Here is a 22,853-nt window from a genome sequence, read left to right on the forward strand (position 1 = left end):
TGTGCAATCAAACACATAGCAACACAATAGAGACAGTTTCGTTTTTGTTCTGGATCCAGTGCTCTGCTGCCACACTGTAGCGTACTCGCCACCAACTGGAAAGGGGTGGAAATTACAGTTACAAGTTATAATATATCAGCCTCAGTGTAATCTGTCAAAGTGATGAAAAAAATTCTGTCAATGACAGACAATTTTCGGTTATCGCGACCTCTGATCAAGACTGAAATCATGTTTGATTGTTTGCTTCTTTCAACTACACATCTGAAAAGAAGACACATTTCCCACCTTTGGATTTTATTCTAAATATTAAAAGCACATTCATATTTTTCTTGCAACCTGATCTCAGGTTAAAAAGTTTTTTGTAAGACGTGAAATATGCAAAACACAAGCATGCCATTTTACTTTGTTTTTAGATCTCTCACCTTTCAGCTCTTTCATTGTGAGTCATGTTTTTCACAGGATTCATACCCAAGGATTCCACATCCTAAGTCAAATTCCATGCTGGCTGAGCTACGGAGTAAGTTTGTTATGCCCGGAAAGCGAAACATATGGAGGTGTAATCATAACTATGTACGAAAAATGCCTCTAGTGTTCATTTCTGTTGGAAACAGCAGTGATATGTATTTATTGGTACATATTTTGTGTCTTGTGAAAAAGTTCCCACAGGTACATTTTCGTCATGAGATCAGGTAATTTTCTCAACACGTCTCATAAATTCCTCAACAAATCTCAACAAAACTTGCATTTACCCATTACATTCTTCCATCATTAAATTTTACAAAACATGTATTTTTAGTGCTGTCAATCAGTTAAAAAAATAACCAATTAAGCGCACATTTTTTTTCTGAAGTTAATTGCGATTAATCCCACCTAACATTAAAGTTTTTAATTATATTCTTATGTTGCAATAATTTCACATTCAATCTTCAAATTAATGTAGAAACAACATAAAGAAGGTATATTTTTAATATTTGTTTAATGCCATCTTTTTTATGACAAGTATCACTGATACCAACTGATGTCTCTAAGATTTTTTTTCGTAATATTTAAGCATTGACTATAGCCATTCAACATTACAGTATAATCGAGAGCTATCAATTTAACTTTTATTAAACTTTAAAAAATAACTTTTAAGTAAAATTAAAACAATCTTCACATAAACCTATAATAAATGTAATTTAGCTACCTGTGTCTTTCAGCAAGAAAATATTTAGATTAATAAAGTTATCAAATAAAGACTAATAAAGTTATCAAACTACAGAAGTTATTGATTTTGACTGCTACTTTAAGAGATGCCGCTGCTGAACATGACATAGATCTGACACTGTTTTAAATGTGACTTATAAAAAATAAATATACATGCACCGTTCTAAGGCAGCTGTAATCGTCTTTTGGGGTTTTTTTGTAACTTTATGACTTAACTGACAACATAACTACAGCATTGCATACTCATAGTTTTATTTGGGTTTGAAAATGATACAGCACTTTAAAAAAAGCCTAATACAGCATGTGCCAGCATATTTGTGCAGCACTTGAAGAGCCTAATTTCACTAGTAGGCCTATTTTTACAATAATATTTCACAGATTTTTTCTTTGTATCATTGTATATTTATTTACCATTTTTTGACACATTTGTGCATGCAAAATTCAATACTTTTAATAGCAGTCCACACAGTCTCCAGCCACACAATATGAGCAGCCCACTGGCACCTCTGACATTAACGTGTTTAACACATGGAGCATTTTTGCTGACTTCTAACTGTATTATGGGCTGCTAACATGTTAAGGTCATGAAGGGTACAGTCCTGGAATGAGCGAGCGCGCTCAAAAACTTTCAAAACGCTCTAGGCTCCAGGCAAAAATCATGCACGCTTTGCCCACATACTCTGGTATCTATAAAGTGAGAAAGATAGAGATAGACGGAGGATGTAGATAGATAGGGCCTAGAATAGTAGCTCCGATTTTCCATAGTTCCGCTCCATTGTTCACTTCCTGCTCGTATCGACTGCATATTGCTCACTTCCTCTTTTTATCAAATCAAGTGACACTTATTATTATATTCTCCATTTAAAAAGCTTCCATACTTACTGATTATCTCCTGTCATCTACAGTGTGTGTTCATTTCACAGCTTTTCCATATGAAAGATTCAATTTATCGGTTCACAGAGCGAAAACACTCATGCACCCCTTTATCTCAATATGATCACAACAGTAAGCCACTGCTCATTACCGCAGGCAGGTTTTCATGTGTCTCATTTCTTCTAAGTACTGTGGAAGCGTTCATTCACAGATTTGTGCTGGACAGTCTCAAGGTACAAAAGCAGACGCAACTCTTGACCCGACTAGTTAAACTCATAGTTGGTTATTGACTGTGATGAAGTTCAAGAAAATCATGTTACCAAAAAAACTATGTCTGTTTACTCTACAAACTCTACAACTATCTACAAAATCAGCTGCTTATTTAAGAACTCGTCTAAAATAAATATGATGGTTTTCTGGAGATGCAGACATAATGAATAAAGGAAATACAAACAATTTACAGTATGCATACTTTAAACAGACTGTAATAAGTGACAAAATGGCACTGATTAGCTGTGCATTACAGTGATCTCTTGTGACTTGGTAGATTAACTGCATAGCATTATGCTGGCACTTACTGAAGGTTCCCAGCATTCAATGTGGCATGAATAAATTATGTGGTTCCCTTTTTCTTGCTGTTTCTTTGCATGCTGAGTGTTGTGTATGCCCAGTTAATAACTCAACCACATGTTCACTGGTGATAACAAGCCCTCAGACAAATAGCTCACCCCCTAATTATTTATTATTAATATTTTAATAAAATTTCCCTTAAACTGTAAACTACAAAATTGCACAAAAGTACAAGTAATGATTTGACTGTGATTAACAGCGTATTGTATTCATGCAATACAATACAACTAATTAGTCTGTAACCCAATTACACTAGCTGGGAGAAAATTAATCAAATGTAAATAAGGCCCAAATTCCCAGTCAAATGGAACACTAATTACTGCAGTAATGTCTTTAAATACACCATTACCCCACAATCTGGAGCTACATAAACAGTATTTTTAGTAAGTGGTTGTATCATAACAGAACATGAGCTTGATAGATTTCACAGTGAAATTCTTAATACAATATTTTATTGAAACAAATTACTATGAAATCTTGTAACATGCTGGGGTTTTTTTTACGCTGATATCAGCACGTCCTTGTGAAAAAGAAGTGCGCTTAATTGTTTTGAATGTGCACTTGTAGTGCATTGTACATTTTAAAATTATATTTTATAATTGGATCTTTTAAAAGAGTGATTATATAAATTTAAAATTATAATTTTAAGTCAGTATGTTTTATATTTTTTATATAAGTTAATATTTTGAATATAATAAACTGCAACTTCATTACAAGTGTAATTACAAAATTACAAATATATTTAAATACTTAAAGGATTAGTTAACCCTCAGAATAAAAATTTCCTTGATAATTTACTTACTCCCGTGTCATCTGATGTTCATTTTTTTTTCAATTCCAGGATTCCAGGATTTTTCTCCATATATTGGACTTAAAAAGGGATCAGTGGGTTGAAGTTCAAAATTGCAGTTTCAGTGCAGCTTCAATAGGTCTAGTGAAACGATCAAAAAAAAAAAAAGTATATACTTTTTAACTAAATGCACACAAAAATTCACACATTAAGTAGTTAGGGCCCTAAATCCGTTATATTTTTTCCCAAATTCCATTTTATTTTTTTTCCAAATTCTGTTCTTTCTGTTTTCATTTTTCTGGATTGCATTTTTCCGTTTTAATTTTTCTCAACTCCTTTTCAATGGTTAAATTTATTATTATTAAGTCAAAGAGCATGTCTAATAAATTAAAATCATGAAACATACACAATTTCACATCAATTTAATAAAGGTTTAACAAAAATGACATGTTTAGGGCCCTATGAAATGTTTTATTTTTTCTCACCATATGTTTTATTATTATCAATTTCTGTGTTTTAGCATGTCTAATTGTTTGAATGCATACTTAATTTATTCAAATTTATTCTTAAAATAGCCTTATGAAAGTTTTGTTTTACCCTCAGAAATTATGAGTTGTGTATGTAAAATGTTCTGGTTATCGGAGGCATAAAACATTACTTTTATTTATCTTTTAATTATTGAAAATTAAGCAAACTTCTTTTTTTGGCAAAAAAGGGGAATTTACTATTAATATTAAAACATGGAAGAAATTTTGTGTGATTATACCCTAAAAAAATACTGTTTCATTTTAGTAGTAGTAGTAGTAATATATTTATGGCATGTCTTCAAGTTAAACCGGACTTTTATTTTGACGGGTTGCTGTATCTACCTTTACATTTCTGTGTGTATACGCTAGTTTTGCTACAATGGAATGGTCAAATGCTGAAATCACGTGCGCTTTGGTGTGTATAGTAAACAAAACCTCTTGTCTGCTTCAATCATTAAAACAGAGACACGCAGAACATGCAGGATTCATATTTAAATTGTATTTTTGCGGTGTAATATTTACAGATACTAGTCCATATTACGGTTTGACTTAAGTGTAATGACATACTCCGTGACATTCCACATTATTCAGTAAATTCCGTTTTTATTATATTTTATTAAATTCCGCGATTCCGTCCGCGTTTTCTGCATCGCGGAAATCATAGGGCCCTACATAGTCATGTTGGAAAGGTCACGTGTGACGTAGAAGGAAGTACCGACACAGGGTTTACAAACTAAACATGCAGAGAAAGTCAAACACCCGTTACAAAAAAAGGTAAAACAATGATGTTGGATGATTTTGAAGTTGGAGGAGAAAATAAGATGGAGTTTTTCTAACTACCTTGCCTTTTTGAACACAGATGAAGAACTAACCGTGTGTGACCTTTCAACATGATTATGTAATGTGTGAAGCTGCGGATGTGCATCGCAGAGCTAGTGCAAGACGAGCATTTGTGGTTAAGTATATAAATTTTTCTCTTTCCTTAGAAAATGACCAACCGTTTTGCTAGATAAGACCCTTATTCCTCAGCTGGGATTGTGTAGAGCCTTTTGAAACTGCAATTTGGACCTTCAACCCGTCGGCTACCACTGAAGTCCATTATATGGAGAAAAAAACTTAATTTCTTTTCGACTAAAGAAAGAAAGACATGAACATCTTGGATCACATGGGAGTAAGTAAATCAGGAAATATTTCTACTGGAAATGAATTAATCCTTAAAACATTCAAGTATATTTTAGTGAATTATTTTTAAGCACTCTTTTTAAAAGTATGTTAAAGTGGTCTTTTGTTCGCCTGGGCAACTTTGTCAGTGAAATGCACTGTTATCTCTTAAATATGTATCAGCTGTCAATAACTCTCCATTTCAGAGCATTCACAGTACTCTTAGTATTTTAAGATTTCTTTCGGACAGCATTTTATTGCTCTGTTTCACACCAGCAAAATTATTTGAAGCTCATATAGGCAGCTGCCTGAGGCTGTGTTCATGTTTCAGTGGGTTTCAGTTAGACGCTGGAGTGGAACTGTGGTTTATGAGTACTGCCATATATATGCAGGAAAAGGTGTTTGGAAAAGCTTAGCTTTCTGTATAATTCATAAATGCAGGAATTAAGCACAACGTTTACAATGTACTGGGTGGCTACAATGAACTTTCTTACGCTTCAAATACACTATTCACTGGATTTGCAGGTTTATCAGTGTATGGAATTGATTCTTTGAAAGATATTCAGGCTTTTGTCTGAGACACTTAATAGAAAGTAAATTAGATTTCCACAGCAGAATTGTTTTCCACTTTATGTCTGTGAAATAATCAGTACTTATTACTTTTGGATGGAGTCTGCATACATTTCCGAGGAAATATTCTGAGCACTTTCCCAAACCATTCTAAAAGTGTAGCACATAAAACTGCATTTTTGTTAAACATTTCTAAACAGGAATTACTTTATTTCAACACTTCACCAGAGGGACTCTAAATAATCATCTATACCGGTGACTTCACACAAAACACAAACTACTACAAACTACAACAATATAGCATCAACAGTCAAAGAGCATGATCTTAATTCAATTTTAATGTCAACATTTAAAATGATCTTATTTAACAATATACAGGTTCACATATAGCATGTATATTTAAATTATTCAAACATAGTGTATATTCTTCCCAGTTTTAAAATTGTACTCTATCAATAATTTAAGCAATACTCAAAACTCAAAAAACAAAACCTATGTTGTCAACAAATTAATTTAATTTGAGAGAGCTGTTAGTATTTATAGTGTGTCACTAGTCTGGGTCTGCAAGACACTTCTGAAAATAAAGGTTCTTTATCGGCATCTGTAAAATTCCACAAAGAACCTTCAACATCCTTTCCACAAAAGGTTGTTTAAGGTGGAAAACGGTTCTTCAGATTATTGAAATGTTTTTCGAACTAAGAGAAAAAAAGGTTCTTTTAAGAGCTGTTGACTGAAAGGTTCTTCAGGAAACCAAAATGGTTCTTCTACAACTGCTGTGAAAAGCTTTTTAACTTTTGTTTTTAAGAGTGTAATGGAAAGGTTCATGGATATTAAAGGTTCTTCATGGAACCATCAATGCCAATAAAGAAAATGGTTCGCTTGGTTCGCTTAAGAACCTCTTTTTTAACTACATGAAAAACCTTTTGTCCAATGGAAGAGCCGTACAGATAAAATTTAGTTTAGACTTGTGCTTGCATTGTTATAACACACTTAACTTCATCTGTTGATGTTGATTGCATGTCACAAGCCCTCAGCTCACCCTTCACAGACAACATATTAGCTTCACTTTCTTCTGCGGGAACAAGAGGAACTTTAGTGTGACAAAGGAAGGGACAGAGAAGGAAGGAAAATAAGAAGAGACAGGGAGTGAGAGCAAGATTTAAAAAAAAAAAAGTAAATGATAGATACTCAGCAGAGAAAAAAAAAACAAAACAAAAGATCAAACAGGCGACTGATGTGTCATGGTATTGGGTTTGCGCCTCTCTCTCTCAGGTTTTAACACATACAGAGAAATGACTAACTTTGTTTGGGGACCTTAAATCAAGATGGCTTAAGAAAGAGGCATTATTTCTTTCATCAAAGTGACACAGTTTCAGCAGACAGGCCCAAAATAGTAATTTAATAATTAAGAGCAAAAACAACAGAGCAAAAAGCAAGAATATGGCTTATACTCATCGACATTGTAAACAAAAATAGTAGTTGTAAATTAAAATTGTTTCAGTGGCCCTAAAAATCTTCGAACAAGACATTCTTAGAAATCAGAAACATAAAATACAACCATATAAATATATTAGTATGTTTATAACATAAAAGCATATTAAATATATATTACTTCTGATATATTTGTAATGTTTAAAATATGATTATATGGTATTTTAAGTGTTTAAAAAAGAAGATCTGCGTGTGTCAAACAAAACTTTTCAACTTTTTGATGAAAAGTTGCCATCAGATATGATGATCCCTGCGTAAACATATGTATAAATACTTTTTTCCCCCCCTCACAAATGTATACAGAATTGCTTTTGGGTTTTTTTTTCTGTCAAAACAGGGTTTTTTTCAGTCAGATTATTCATAGGCTCCGTTTACCCCTTTGTCGTCTCCCAGTGGTCTCTGAACCACAATTTGAGATCCTGTTTTAACTTTTTTGATGTATTCAGTTGGTGTATTTTATGCCGGAATGTCCTAGAAACCGAATAGTAAATTCACCTCATTCTGGAGTTGCCAAAAGAGACATCATTGTGCATTACACAAGAATTTACTCCTGTGATAGCAAAGATGAATTACTCAAGTCTTCAGTGTCATATGATCTCCTTTAAAACCAAAAACAGTATATTGTGTGTAGTATGATGTGTATAAAATGTGTTGACACTTAGTTTGGACCTCTTTGAAGCTGATGCTTTGTTCTTTTCGGTCAGTTACTTACTGAACAATAGCTGAAGCCTGAAACAAGAATATCTAATGGTAAATTGATGACACCGTGGCTCATCCCTGGTCCAAACTGAATGACACATGAGGAAATGAGAGCTGACACTTCTCTGAATGAAACAAACGTCTTTGATCATTCAAAGCTCTGTTTTCTAGAACTCACATAAACACACACACCGATCCTGACACAGATCGATGCATGCTGAAGTCAAGATTTAAAGCCCGAGAGGTTTACTATGAGATCTGTATTGTAATGGTGATTGTCACATTGTGAAACTGCTTTAAGGTTAGATTGCTCCTATTCATAGGGTGTCATAGCTGGTCTCTTTTGGTCTTATCTCAAACGCTCCAAAAGGCAAAGTCTGTGGATGTGTGTGAGAAGATAGAGATAGATCGCAAATGGTACACAGAGGGCAAAAAAAGAATAAAAGTCTTTGTTCATAGAAAGGCTTGGGATTATAGAAGCAGAAAGGAGATTTGTTCAATTTGAAGTAATCCTTCATTTATGTCCTCATTTGATACTGAGTCTCTTTTTCTCTTTCTCTGCCCCAGGATGAAAATCAGGTATTAATAACCAACGCCTGGCTACAGCTGGTGAGTTTTTACTTAGTTTCCTTTTGTACTCCTTGTGCATGCGTGTGTAATAATGCATGACCGCTTTAAGGCAACTAAGTTTACTCAACAGCCATTTTGGCAACATTTCCGGGCAGCTACTTACTATTTATTAAGAGCCACAACTCCTATGTACTTGAGAAAGACCAAAATGTGTTTTTAACTGTTTGTCACGATGACATTTCAATAAAATAATTTCTATTATGACAATTCTGGGAAGACTTTAGCATGGTAATAGATACGGCAATGTTAATGTATTTGGTCTTAGTGAAACTGATCTGCTACGCTGCTGAATAGCTGCTGCTATTGGTTGTAGATTATTGCTGCTGCTGCAGTAAAACAAGTACAGGAACTCCCTATACTGCCAATACATACACCGATATGGTGCTGTGAGTATTTAAGGCATACTGCTTCTGCACAAGTAGCATATATAATAACCCATAGCAGATCTATACAGGTGGAGCTGGGGAAGGTGGAGGGTTTCCGAGGAACGCTGAAAGCATGCTGAGAAATGCTCTAGTAAATGATAACCAGCCAATTAAATGTAAATCAGCAAGCTCATTGGCTGAGCACGCAATATGAACCAATCAATGGTGTGTTTCCCAAAAGCATTGTTAGCTAACTAGGGTCGCAATTTCCACTGAACTCTATTGGTAACGACAGAACATACGACCATAGTTGCTTTTGGGAAGAGCACCCCAGCTTGTGCCAAGTAGCCTAAGGCACAGTTCTGTCGCTAGGGTGGTACCCTAAGGAACAAAAGTGAAAAGGTACATGTTTGTACCTTACCTACCCCTAAACAGACATATTAGTATCTTAAAGGTACATTTTAGTACTTTTACAGTACATTTTGGTACCTTAAAGGTACATATTAGTATTTAAAAGTACATATTTGTACCTTTTCACTTTGTACCTTAGGGTACCACCCCAGCAATACCTTTTTTCTAAAACCTTTTTTCCATCTAGAGTTTCATCAGCAATAAAATCCAAGTGGTGAGTAGTAAAGCAAGTGGCAGTGACTTTTTGATGCAATCGACCAGAGTTCGAATCCGCTTTTTGCCTTCTCCCTTTTCACTTCACATTTCAGGTCAGAAAGGCATTTATTTTCAATAAAATGAAGGAAATAATCGAAAAGCATAAAATAAAGTGCCTCACAGGTGTTTATGGGTTAGGTTAGGGGTAGGCATAGGTAGGGCTTTGTTGTCCCAATAAGGTGGCATCCATTTAATAATTTTACTGCTACTTTTACATGAAAATAGAATCTATTGCTGTTTGCACTTAGTGTAAATAGCATCTATCGCTAAGAAAATATGCTATTTGCACTTAGGGCTTAGATGCACTTAATATTGCATGACTTCTAAACATACATTTTGACATTTACATCATATGTATGACTCTTCTGACGTAGCAAACTTGCTCAGTAGCTCACCTGGTACAGCATTCACGTGCGATGTGGAGTGCTCAGGTACAAGTCAGGTACAATTAAAGAGCTCAAAGACTTGTAGAAGCAAGCTAAGGCCCTGTGCACACAGAGACATGTTTAGCTGCATACGTAAGAATTTTGTATCGTATCGGCATTTCGTCCAGACTGATCCAGTGTTTTGGGCACCTGAAACCACTATTTTCTTAAACCAGGTCCCACAGTGGATAAATCCCGTACATATCATAGACTGTAAAAAAAAAGATGGACAACACGTCTCCACTTCCTTCCACTATAGAAAAGTGAAGCCAGAGCATCTCAGTATGGCTGCTGTAAACACACGGCTACGTCACATAACAGCAACAACAACATGAACAAACAATGAACTACTGTATTTTTATTAACTAACATTAACACAGATTAATAAGTAGTGTAATAAATGTATTGTTCCGTCTTCTTGGGTTTGTATATAGCGCGCACGGTTTATGCACACACAAGTTGTCTTCTCTGTTTTTAGTGTATCTCTGTGGCAGAATTACAGCGCCACATACTGGTCTGGCATGTATACTACATCATTTTGAGTCGGTTTTAGAGGTTTTGTGTGTACGCAGAAATTTCTTGAGAAAACGCTGTATTTACGGTATTTTTTTAGGACGAGGGGAAAAAATAGGGATAGGGAAAGCTCTGAATGACATGGTTGTTTTAGTAAATGTGCTTTTATCTTACATTTGGTTTTAGGATTTAGTGTAGATCGTGTGTTATTTTCAAATCCAAACCTTTTAGCACCAGATTCAGATGCCAGATTCACATATATCTGTTTCGTACAAAATTGTGAGACACAATCAGATTTGTGAGACACATTTATTTTACAGAAATGTCACCAGACACAGGCATGTTTTTCCAGCCTGGGATAAAACCTGATCACAGTGGTATCATACTGTAAATGTTGCTTCTTTAGCTAAAAACTATTTTACTGTATTTTTAGTAAATTCAAGCATAAAAAAAGATGACTGGCTTTTTAACTGAAAGTTAGGACTTCCATTCCTATAGCTGCCATATTGATTGTAATGATTTCTCTCCCTCATTTAATACAGAGCAGTCCATGTCCTCCTCCTTATACGCCATCATTTTTGAAAGTCTAATAGCAATTTGGCTTGTTTTAAACATGACGGTCTCTGTGTTCCTGTCCTGCTCAGTTATGCCGCTCAGTGGCACATCTTCCTCAAATGCTCATTGTTTAGACATCACCCTGGAAAGCACAAACAACAGAATTATTTGAAATTTAAATAAGTTGTTCCAGTCGCATGGCTCGCAGGTGACGCTAACAAAGGTTTTAAACCTCAGAGCAACAAGATAACAACATTTCAATGGCTTCTAGGTTTAATGTCATGCCCCTTGGTCACATCAAGCAGATTTACAACTAAAATAACAGCTTGAAGTGGAACACGATCAGGTCTGTCTGGGAGCTTGATTTATAATGGGCTTTCTGACTTCATAACTTACTTTGAGCTGTTTGCATTTGGATCGGTCTGTACAAGGCTGCAGTCCTCTGGTGTACCTTTTTCAGACTGCATTTTTAATGCAATATAATTGAGTTCTAAACACAATTCAGATGGAGAATATATAAAAACATATTTTATTTTACCACAAGATTTAAATCATTAAAAAGCATAGGAACATTGCCGTAAAGTTGATAAACTGTTTTCAGCGCCCAAGAGTGCATTAAGATGAGCTATGTTGTCAAACTTTGAATATATTCCAGTTCTGCATTCAAAACTCATCTGAATATTATTTATTTGAGTGAAAGCTTCCATGCTGAGAAACATTACAAACCAAAGTAATTGCTAAAATGCCCAGAACCACTAAAGGTGTGAAACATAAGCACGTTAAATATATTTGGTAAACATAATCAGCCTAAAAGCAGGCAAGTGTGAAATTTCATGTTGAAAGGCATGTTCGTAAATGTGTATATACACAAATGGCACCAATTGGTTTGTGCCAACTGTGAGTTTCAGTTGTTAAAAGGTGTTTCTATCTGTCTGAAACATTGGCTAGCTCTAAATCACCTTTATTGACCTCATCAGCCATAATGCACGAGTTTAGCCAACTGAGCACTTAACCATGAAATTAAGCTGGATAAGAAATTTTCCACAAAGGGGCTGCTCTGATTTTGAACCCAACATTCAGACCAGTTGCCTTCCAAAGTGCCAAACAGGCCTCGCACAGATGATCACCCACAAACTGACTTTTGATTTGTTGATGTTGCAATGTATGTCCCACAGATGGACATCACATGGTAAATGTAGCATGAAACACATACATTTATGATTGAGATAAAGGCTGAGAGACGTGGGAGGGTTAAAAAACATGAAACTGCACATGATGTTGGGAACAAAGTGGATCTGTTGTTTTCTTCCTGTGCTTTTTTTGGACACGGAGAAGAAACAGTATGTTCTACTGTATATATGTGTCGCAGTACATATAGGAAATTTGTGCAGCGCACATTCCCTGATCCTATCATGTTGTCAGTGCAGAGCGAGCCATTGTGTCCGCCGAGAGAGGCAGCGCCTCAGGGAATACGCTCACTAAAGCACACTGGGACATCTGAGCCACAGAGACACAGAGAGAGAGAGAGAGACGTGTGGGACAGAGACTCCTCTTTCCTCCTGACTGATCTGATGTGATCTGTGAGGATGAAACAAACATGATTTTCTCCCTGTTGTTTTAACTCAATTAATTGTGCATCAGTGAACACACACACACAAGTTATCAGAAATAGTTTAAAGGTCGCATTATAATGACAGCAATCTGTAATACAAGAGATAAAGAGGAACAAACGTAATAAAAAAAAAGATGTACCTAACCTACTGTCCATCATTCTACCAAAACTTCCAGGAGTTAGAGGGATAGTTTATCCAAAACATTTTTTTTAATCTTTTCCTCACCCTGATGTTGTTTCCAACCAATAAGACTTTTATTAAAGGGCACCTATAATGCCCCTTTTTACAAGATGTAATATAAGTCTGAGGTGTCCACAGAATGTGTTTGTGAAGTTTCAGCTCAAAATACCCCACAGATCATTTATTATCATTAAAATGCCTATTTTGAGTGGAAGCAGAAACACGCTGTTTTTGTACATGTCTCTTTAAATGCAAATTAGCTGCTGCTCCCCGCCCCCTTTTCCAGAATAGGGCTGTGCCTTTACAGCTCGTACCTCAGATAAAAAGTGTTTGGTTTTGATTATCATGTCTATTGTGCTGCAATCATGCGTTTTAAAGCCATATCAGTTTAAACTTCTGATATTGTGGCTGTCACAAGGCATATGAGTGTTTCTCTTTCATGTCTTATTGTGCTTAATGAAAACAGCATGTTTCTGCTTCCACTCAAAATAGGCATTTTCAAAATGATATAATAAATTATCTGTGGGGTATTTTGAGCTGAAACTTCACAGACACATTTTGTGGACACCTTAGACATGTAAAAAACGAATTATATCTCATGTTTAACCACTATAGAGACATCAGAGCCAGCGGTAAATTCCCAGAGGCGCTGTCAACCAGATTCATGAGTACAGAATGGCTGCTGATGATCTGGAGCTCACATGTCAATGCATAATCTCACGTCAAGTACATTCTCACCTGAAAACCTTTTAAAACTACATTCCGTGACACAGAAACTGTAATATTTATAAAATGATACTGGATTTGGGCATCCACCAAGAATGCTTGCTGTATGAAGTACCGCAAGAGGAGTGATAAGATTACAAACTGTGAAATGGCTGCTGGAGTTCTGATATCACTCTAATATCGCACTCTTATCAGCCATTCAGATTCGAGAACCAGAAAGAACTGTTGTTCTCTCTTAAACATGCATGCTTGATGTGCAAGGACAAACCTTGTTTATTTTTGCCCAAAGCAAAGATGTCATGCTTTATGCATGTGTGTTGATCAGTGTTTACAGAAATAAATACAAGTGCATATTAAAACCTATTCATCACATAAAGCATGTCTCTTCAGAAGACTTGGATTAAAGTGTTACATTCATACGGATTACTTTACAATGTATTTATGTACTTTTCAAAGCTTGAAAACTTTCAGTGGATGGACAAAAATGATAAAAGAATATTAACATTTAGCATTTATGTTTTTAACATTTAGAGTAATGAAAGTCTTGGATTTGGAAGAACGTGAGGGTGAGGAAATGATGACAGAATTTTAATTTTTGGGTGAACTAACTCCTAATTAATCAGTTATAGGTTCTGAAGCTGAATGAGCAGTCCATTGTTCAGATATTCATATTATGCATCCACACACAATGTTTTAACATTTTAAAAAAAAAAAAGGAATGGGACTTGAGGAAGCTCTGTGGCTGAGTTTAAACTCTGAATGAACTATTTTCACATTTTCCATAATGAGGATCTATCAACAACAAACAACCACAATAGCCACAATAGACCTGCAGCACTAGAATGCTACTGTATAGGAGTGTCAAACAATGAAAACATTTGTTCTTATTATCAACACAGCAAGTTTGATTTCAGAATGCAACATCTTGTTTGCCTTTCCTCAGCTGATGGCATCTCTAAATTAATTTAATAAAACAGTAGTGTGCTTTCTGTTGCTTATAATAAAAACTTAAAAAAGCTGTAAAAAAAAGATTATATCACTCTAAATCCACAGTGGCACCACATATTAACCTGCCCTATAATACAGCGGGGGAGGCAACTTTAGGCTGAAGAAAATATAGCCAAGGGCCATTTACAGCTCTGAGTGAGGGATCAGGTGGAGTTCATGCAAAAAAAAGCGAGATGTCAACACATATTATTTATTCTAAAAAGCTGAACTTTCAATGACTTTATTTAACTTTAATCTCTGGCAATTAAGTGATTTTTGGACACTGTTTAAGCACATTGTGCTATATGTATTTCATATGCATATTTGCTCTGTTTTATGTGTATTTATGCTTTTTTCTTATTTCCCAATGGTAAATGTGTGTACCCTGGGCTGACCACAGCTGTGTGACTGTGTTTTCTGACTTTGTGTGTGTTTGGTTTATACATCCTGGTGGCAACTTAAACCTGAATACTCGCGGTGGGGACCTAAATTGAGGTGCCTGTGGTTACAAAAGCTTATAAATCATAGAGAATGAGCTTTTTTTGATAAAGTAAAAATGCAGAAAGTTTCCTATGACGGGTAGGTTTAGATGTAGGGTTGGTATAGGGCGATAGAAAATAAGGTTTGTACAGTATAAAAACCATTACGCCTATATACTACGTCCCTACAAGGACGGACCAGAATATGTTTGTGTTTTTAGCAATTAAGTATTTTAATGGTCTTGAATCTAATGTGTGTTTTGTGTATTCAGGCATGGACTGATATCTACCTGAGCTGGAACCCTGATAACTATCCTGGTGTTCAGACCCTGCGTTTCCCATCTAATCAGATCTGGACACCAGATATTCTGCTGTATAACAGGTAATGGACACATAGTTACATTTAAAGCATTTTGTTTGCTTGAAGCCCACAAAAGTGTGTTCTTCTTAAACCTGCCTAATACAACGTCTTATTCTGACAGAGCAATAAGCCACAGGAGGCTGTTTAGTGATTTTATCATCACACATACAACACACTCCTTATTGTGGCTTATTGGTTTTCAGACAACAGAAACAGCAATTCAACAAAAGTACCTTGAGTGGTAAGAATAAGTGGTTACAACGGCGCTGTATGTCGGCTCGCTGCCCACAAGGCTATCGCCGCTGACATTAGTCAATTTTTTTAATGACAGCACTAATAATTTACTGTTATTACTATAGTAAGTACATGTACAAGTGTAACAAGCTCACTGTAAAATCGTGTTATCGATTAGTCTTAGCCAAAATATAGGCCAAAATAAACATTCCTTCGATTGCCATCTATAAATGAATATAGGATTCAACTGATGTGATCATAGTTTTGTTTAAAAAAGTAGGGTTACACTTTATTTTAAGGTGTCTTTGTTACAGTGTAACTATATAAGAATATTAACAATGTGTACTTACTATAGGGTTATGGTTAGGATTCGAGTTTGGGTTAGGGTTAGTTGAATGTAATTATGCGTAATGTTACTTCTATTGTAATAACATTTAACATGTTAACAAGGACACTGTGTAGCCAAAAATTGGCATTTGAGGACAAAGGCTTGGATCATGAATATTCATTAGATTATGCACAAAATTAGAACAGATGATGAATTAAGTAGTTTATGTACTGTAGATTAAACTCAAACTGTGTTTACTTTGGATGGTCTACAGTAACTACATTTATATGACGAAGTGTAAACGAATGTGCAGACAAGACACATGACGATCAAGACACATGAAGTGAATAAGAGTAAATTTGTACTTCCTCTGTGTTGAATGATGACCGACAGGAACAGAGACTGTTTAATAATACAGGAGCACTGATCTCACTTCAACAGGAGAAAGTCTGTCAAACAAATCAGTGAAACAGAGCTTTAGCGAGCTTATATAGACATATTTTCATGTGCCTCATATCTGTGTGGATATGGTACTGTGTTAAAGGAGAACTCCACTTCCAGAACAACAATTCACAAATAATTTACTCATCCCCTTGTCATCCAAGATGTTTATGTCTTTCTGTCTTCAGTCGTGAAGAAATTATGGTTTTTGAGGAAAGCATTTCAGGATTTTTCTTTGTATAATGGACTTCATTGGTGCCCCGATTTTGAACTTCCAAAATGTAGTTTAAATGCAGCTTCAAAGGGCTCTAAATGATCCCAGCCGAGGAAGAGGGGTCTTATCTAGCGAATTGATCAGTCATTTTCTTCGGAAATTTTTTTATACTTTTTAAGCACAAAAGCTTGTGTAGCACAGGCTCTGGGATGCACATTCATGACACTACGTCCTACTAAGTCAAGTCGAAAGGTCATGCGGAACTTAGGCGGAACTACAGACCCAGTGTTTACAGAGCAAACAGGCAAAGACTAAGAAAGTGCAAGTAAGTTTGTAAACGTTGTTTACAAACAAAAAGGTACAACGATGTCCTCCTCTCAAGTTGTAGGAGAAAATAAGATGGAGTTTTTCGCCGTACTCAGTACACAGACGATGAACTTACACGTGATTCGTAGTACTGATGGGAAGTTTGGATCATTTTACCGACTTGGACCTTTGAGTCTCATTCAGCAAAATGCACGAATCTTTTTTCAAGTCATCTCGTTCATTTTAGCAAAATATAATTAAAATGTTACATGTTTTCCCTAACACATCTACTGCTTACACAAACGTTGATCACACTACAAACAAGACAAACCTATAATGCTATAAGAAACAGAAAAGATTAATTCATTGTTTACCTGGGTCTTTAGTCTATGATTAGCTCACCTCACCTCTTATCTGACAAGTATTTTGGTTTGAGTTGTTCATTCATCACGTGACAGCCCCATAAGATGAACGAATAACTTTTGTGCTTAAAAAGTATACAAATTTTTATTTTTCAAAAAAACAAAACAAAACCCCCCCCAATTGTTTCACTAGATAAGACCCCTCTTCCTTGGCTGGGATAATTTAGAGCCCTTTAAAGCTGCATTTAAACTGCATTTTGGAAGTTCAAAATCGGGGCACCAATGAAGTCCATTATATGGAGAAAAATCCTGAAATGTTTTTCTCAAAAACCATAATTTACTTACTTACCAAGAGCTTAAATGTTGTATGAGAAAGAGCAGCAAGAACATTCCTTACAGCATCTCCTTTTTTGCTCTATTGAAGACAGAAAGTCATTCATGTTGCAGTGACATGAAGGTGAGTAAATAATGACAGATTTTTTATATTTGGGTGAACCATGCCTTTAAGCAGTGTTAAACTTTAGGTGGGCTTTGAAAACACAAGCCTTGTGCCAATACTCAGTAGATTTGAGTCACCATCTGCTCCATCTGAATGGAATTCAAAACTGATTTGTGATGCACTCTTTATAAAATCATACTTCAATCTAGTTGCTCTTCCCACAGAATTGAAAGCTCTGGCAATAGAGACAAGCAGTGAAACATCAGTTTACACATCACAAACTGGCATTAGGGGACACCAGAGGCAATTGTAACTTTCTTTTTTACATTTGCCTTCATAGCTCAAAAACTACTACAAATCCACCTGCCGACAACAGTAGAACCATTAAAACATTTACATTAAGAAAGTCTGGATCATAACATTGAATTATGAATGTAATTACAGGAAGTCAGAGTGTTATAATAAAACTTTTAAGCAGCAACTTAAAAGGCATAAAAAAATACTGGGCATTAAAAAATTCAGTTTAATTTTTTTTATGTCTATCAATATAAATCCTTATTTTTCTCAAGGAGGAAGTGTAGGAAGAATAATGGTCTTAACTTTATAATCAGCTTCTGAAAAGAGAAGCAAATTACAAGCAGGATTTGTCAAATAAAAATTACTTGTGTGCAATACCCAACACTATTCATACTTACATATTACAAATCCTACCTCTTGTGTATTTTATGTAATATATTTTTACTCCTCCCTTACCTTTATTTTATTCTCATTATCCATCTTATGTAATGTAAAACAACTATTCTGATCCTCTGCATGTAGCTACATTTTTTATCATTTTTATCATATCCCATCCATTGTATGTGGCTTTTTCTAATAAATTCCACATGCTTCGTCTTAGTCAGCAGATGTTCAGATCATGTTGTAGAGGTGATTACACTGTAAAAAAAAACAATTTGTTGAGTCAACTTAAAATAATTTGTAACCTGGCTGCCTTAAAATTTTGAGTTCAGTCAACTCAAAAAAAGTTTATTCAACTTGAAATGTTAAATTATACTAAGTGACAACTTAGATATTTGAGTTGAATCAACTTAAAATGTTAAGGCAGCTGGGTTACTTACCCATCTGTTAAGTTTAGCAAACACAAATATCTAAGTTGTTACTTAGTACAACTTAACATTTCAAGTTGACTAAACTTATTTTAGTTAACTGAACTTAAAATTTTAAGGCAGCAGGGTAACAGATTATTTTAAGCTGACTCAACAAATTGTGTTTTTTATTTTTTACAGTGTAGAACAAAGTTTACAGCAAACATACACCTTAAGGTGAATGCCACTAGTAAAAGAAAAGAGAATGGAGAAGAATACAGAGAGAGAATTTATTAAGGTGAGAATAAAATGACACACATCATTTAGCTGCTTACCCATAGATCATCAACTCCTGATGATGGCAACGTCACTCTTCTGAAAGGAAACAAACAATAAAAGAGAGCATTAGAGAGAGACAGTGTGACTGAAATAATAAAGAAAAATTCCATTTCAAATCTTTCTTTTCTGTCTGTCTCAAAGAAATTGTATGCAGTGGCAGTGGTTGGATGAAAGTTCTTGTGTCTTTACGAGATTCATTTCAAGAGAGGACTGTTGAAAAAAGTGGGGAAATATCAGGGGTGGGTGCAGTCTATTTTAAGTGTCTTTTTCTGTTCTGATGTGCACAAACATCCTGTATTCAATGATAGCATATTGCGGAAATCAAGGTGTTGTCATATTTTCTCTTGTTTTAGATTTTAGAACAAATACATTTTTCAAAGAAATCTCAATTATTTACAAGAGCTGGGCAAGAGATGACATACACTTGTTAGTATGGTAGTGTGATATATATATCAGACTTCTGTTCAGATGGAATAGATGGTGACTCTACAATATGTTCCAATATACACTAAATACTACAAATGTGTTATAGAATATTATCATTTTTCTCTCAAATGATGTTTTTTTTGTTCTCAGAACAATAAGTTCAGGTATCTGGACAATTAGTTTCAATTAAGTTTTGGAATGTGTGCAAAAGAACTAAAATTGAAGTACAAACTCTATACTCTTAACCCTTAACAATCTTTCATTGTGTGAGCCATTATATGCTAAATTATCCATTCAGTTATCAAAGTCTGTCAGACATGCATGTATATTCCATAAATATCTGACATGGAATGGTTGTAATGTCTAAGTTAGCAAATGGCTTGCCATTAGGGTTGCAAATGGGTGAATGCTTTACAGAATTTTTGGAAACTTTTACAATTTTTTTTTTTTTGGAAAAGTTTCTGTAATTTTACTGTACATTTTCTGCCTACTTGCAACCCTACTTGTCATTGTAATGAAATAGAAATCACAATCTTGCTAATCATCCAAGTTTGGAAGCATATGGGGTTTGTCCAGCACAATCACTATCATTTTTGAACAAGGAGGAATGTCACAACCCTAAACATCAGCAGCTATAGCAGTACTGTATACATGCATTTACATTTGTACATTACATCAGTCTCTAGAAATGTGTTAAAGGAGAAGTCCACTTCCAAAACAAAGATTCACATAATGTACTCACCCCATTCATGTCTTTATTTCTTCAGTCGTAAAGAAATTATGTTTTTTGAGGAAAACATTTCAGAATTTTTCTTCATATAATGGACTGCTATGGTGCCCCGATTTTGAACTTCCAAAATGCAGTTTAAATGCGGCTTTAAATGCAGTTGTAAACGATCCCAGCCGAGAAAAAATTGTCTTATTTAGAGTAACAATCGGTTATTTTCATAAAAATAATACAATTTATATACTTTTTAATGTGAAACTCTCATCTTGTCTTACTCTGCCTGGACTGTTTTTTTCCGGTTTATGACAGTAAGGGTATGTAGAAAAATTCCCATCTCATGTTCTCCCTCAACTTCAAAATTGTCCTATATCGCTGTTTTACCTTTTTTGTTAAGGGTGTTTGATCTTCTTTGCATGTTTACTTTGCAAGGACTGTGTCGGTACTTCTGCAGCGATGTAGGATGATTTTGAAATGAGGAATGATCCACGACTGGGATCATTTACAACCACATTTGGGATCATTTGAAGCCGCATTTAAACTGCATTGTGGAAGTTCAAAATCGGGGCACCATACCAGGCCATTATATGAAGAAAAATGTTGAAATGTTTTCCTCAAAAACATAATTTCTTTATGACTGAAGAAGGAAAGACATGAACATCTTGGATGACAACTGGGTGAGGGCATTATATGTGTAAGCTATGTAAGAATGTGTCAGGGAAAGACAATAGAGTGTGTAAAAATGAATAAGCAATGGTGAATTTTCATTTTACATGTAACATTTCTACAAAAATAAATGTACTGTATAAATAAAAATGTTTATTTTCATTTTGTGTACTATAGTATTAATGACAACAGACAAAACTGACATTCTTGTATAGAAAGCAGTCAACAAGAAAGTAAAAAAATTGCATATAAAAAATATGAAATAAAATTAAACTAAATGAAATTAACATATAACACAAAATGAAATGAAATTTGGTTTACTTTCCATAAAATCATGGTGCAAAAAATATCTAAACATTTTGACCAGGGTGGCTCACATGACAAGGTATTGGCCAATTTACTGACACAATAACTAGGTTTTAAAGCATGAATTAAATATTTTGAGTGAGGAATGGCATTTTGCAACATGTAATATTCTGATGTTCCAGCAAACAGTTGTGACAATTGCACTGTATTGTACTTAATCCCAGCGTAAACACTCTCTCACTTCACACTTAATGTCCCCTTATCGCTAATATAAAACATGCTGTGAGTTGGCCGTGTTTGTGTGTGCTGAGAGAGTACAGATGTAGTGTTATGTATTATTTAGACAGAGCTCGGAGGTCAGATTCACTTTCCCTACCACCGCCGTCTTTTATATAATGGGTGGGACTGAATACAAGACTTCCACCCCCTCCCATTTTTCTTTTTTGTTCTTTCAAACATCACAGTCTTTTGTGTGTATTCAGCAGGAATGCATGATTACACATATTTGCTTCAAATTTCAGTTATAAAGATAATCAGTGGTGTTTCCCTTTTAGTTCCCCCCCATTGTATCTCTATTGACGGCCATACTAAAATATCTGTGTATTATGACAATAAATAAATCTTTTAAATTTCTAATACGGAATTGTATTATAGTTGATTTTTTAACCATTTTCTTTTAATCGGATTTCACATTAAAGAATAATGTGTAAAGAGCTTGGGACGGTCTGTTCTTGGTGTTGTCTTAATAATCCAGGCTTATTATATTTGGACTGAGTACAACAATAATTAAAATGAGCTTTCATTTTGTTGGAGAATATATATAACTGCCAGATTTTGTGCGCAACACTAATTTATAGAGCAGACTGCAGCTGGATGAATTTATTAGTGACAAAAAATACAGGCTTGACAGGCAATGTAATAAAAAAACACTCGATTCATAGTAGTGATGGGAAGTTTGGATCATTTTACCGATTCGGACCTTTGAGTCTCGTTCAGCAAAGCGAACAAATCTTTTTCCGAGTCATTTTGTTCATTTTAGCAAAATATAATTAAAATGTTACGTGTTACTTCCCTAATACATCTGCTTACACAAACGCACTACAAACTACAAACACTACAAACTACAAACAAGACAAAACTATAATGCTACAAGAAACAGAAAAGATTAATTCATTGTTTACCTGGGTCTTTAGTCTATGATTAGCTCACCTCACCTCTTATCTGAAAAGTTTTTGGGTTTGTGTCATGACAGCCCCAAAAGCTTAACCAATGCAGTGTGAGTCGGAAAGAGAATTGATTAGTTCATCTCTCGAGTCTTCGGGTTTGATTCGTTCGTTCATCATGTGACAGCCCCATAAGATGAACAAACAACTCGAAAAACCCGAAGACTCGAAACAGGTGAACTAATTCCAGCACAGAACCTAATAGGATGTTGCCCATGCGCGACTGAACGAATCACTGCCCGAGAAGACTCATTCTTCCCAAGTCACATTAAAGATTCGTTCAAAATGAACAAATCATTCAAGAACAACATCG

General features: G+C 35.0%; 1 protein-coding gene across 1 annotated transcript in view; it reads left to right on the forward strand.

Annotated features, from left to right (window-relative positions):
• chrna8 (cholinergic receptor, nicotinic, alpha 8) overlaps positions 1–22,853 on the forward strand; it is a 63,668-nt gene that overhangs the window by 20,781 nt on the left and 20,034 nt on the right. Inside the window, exons 3-4 of the mRNA XM_051111337.1 lie at positions 8,515–8,556; positions 15,359–15,468. Of these exons, the coding sequence (XP_050967294.1) occupies positions 8,515–8,556; positions 15,359–15,468 (152 nt within the window). The remainder of the gene's footprint in view (positions 1–8,514; positions 8,557–15,358; positions 15,469–22,853) is intronic.

This window comes from Labeo rohita, chromosome 1 (assembly GCF_022985175.1).
Source record: "Labeo rohita strain BAU-BD-2019 chromosome 1, IGBB_LRoh.1.0, whole genome shotgun sequence".
Taxonomy (NCBI): domain Eukaryota; kingdom Metazoa; phylum Chordata; class Actinopteri; order Cypriniformes; family Cyprinidae; genus Labeo; species Labeo rohita.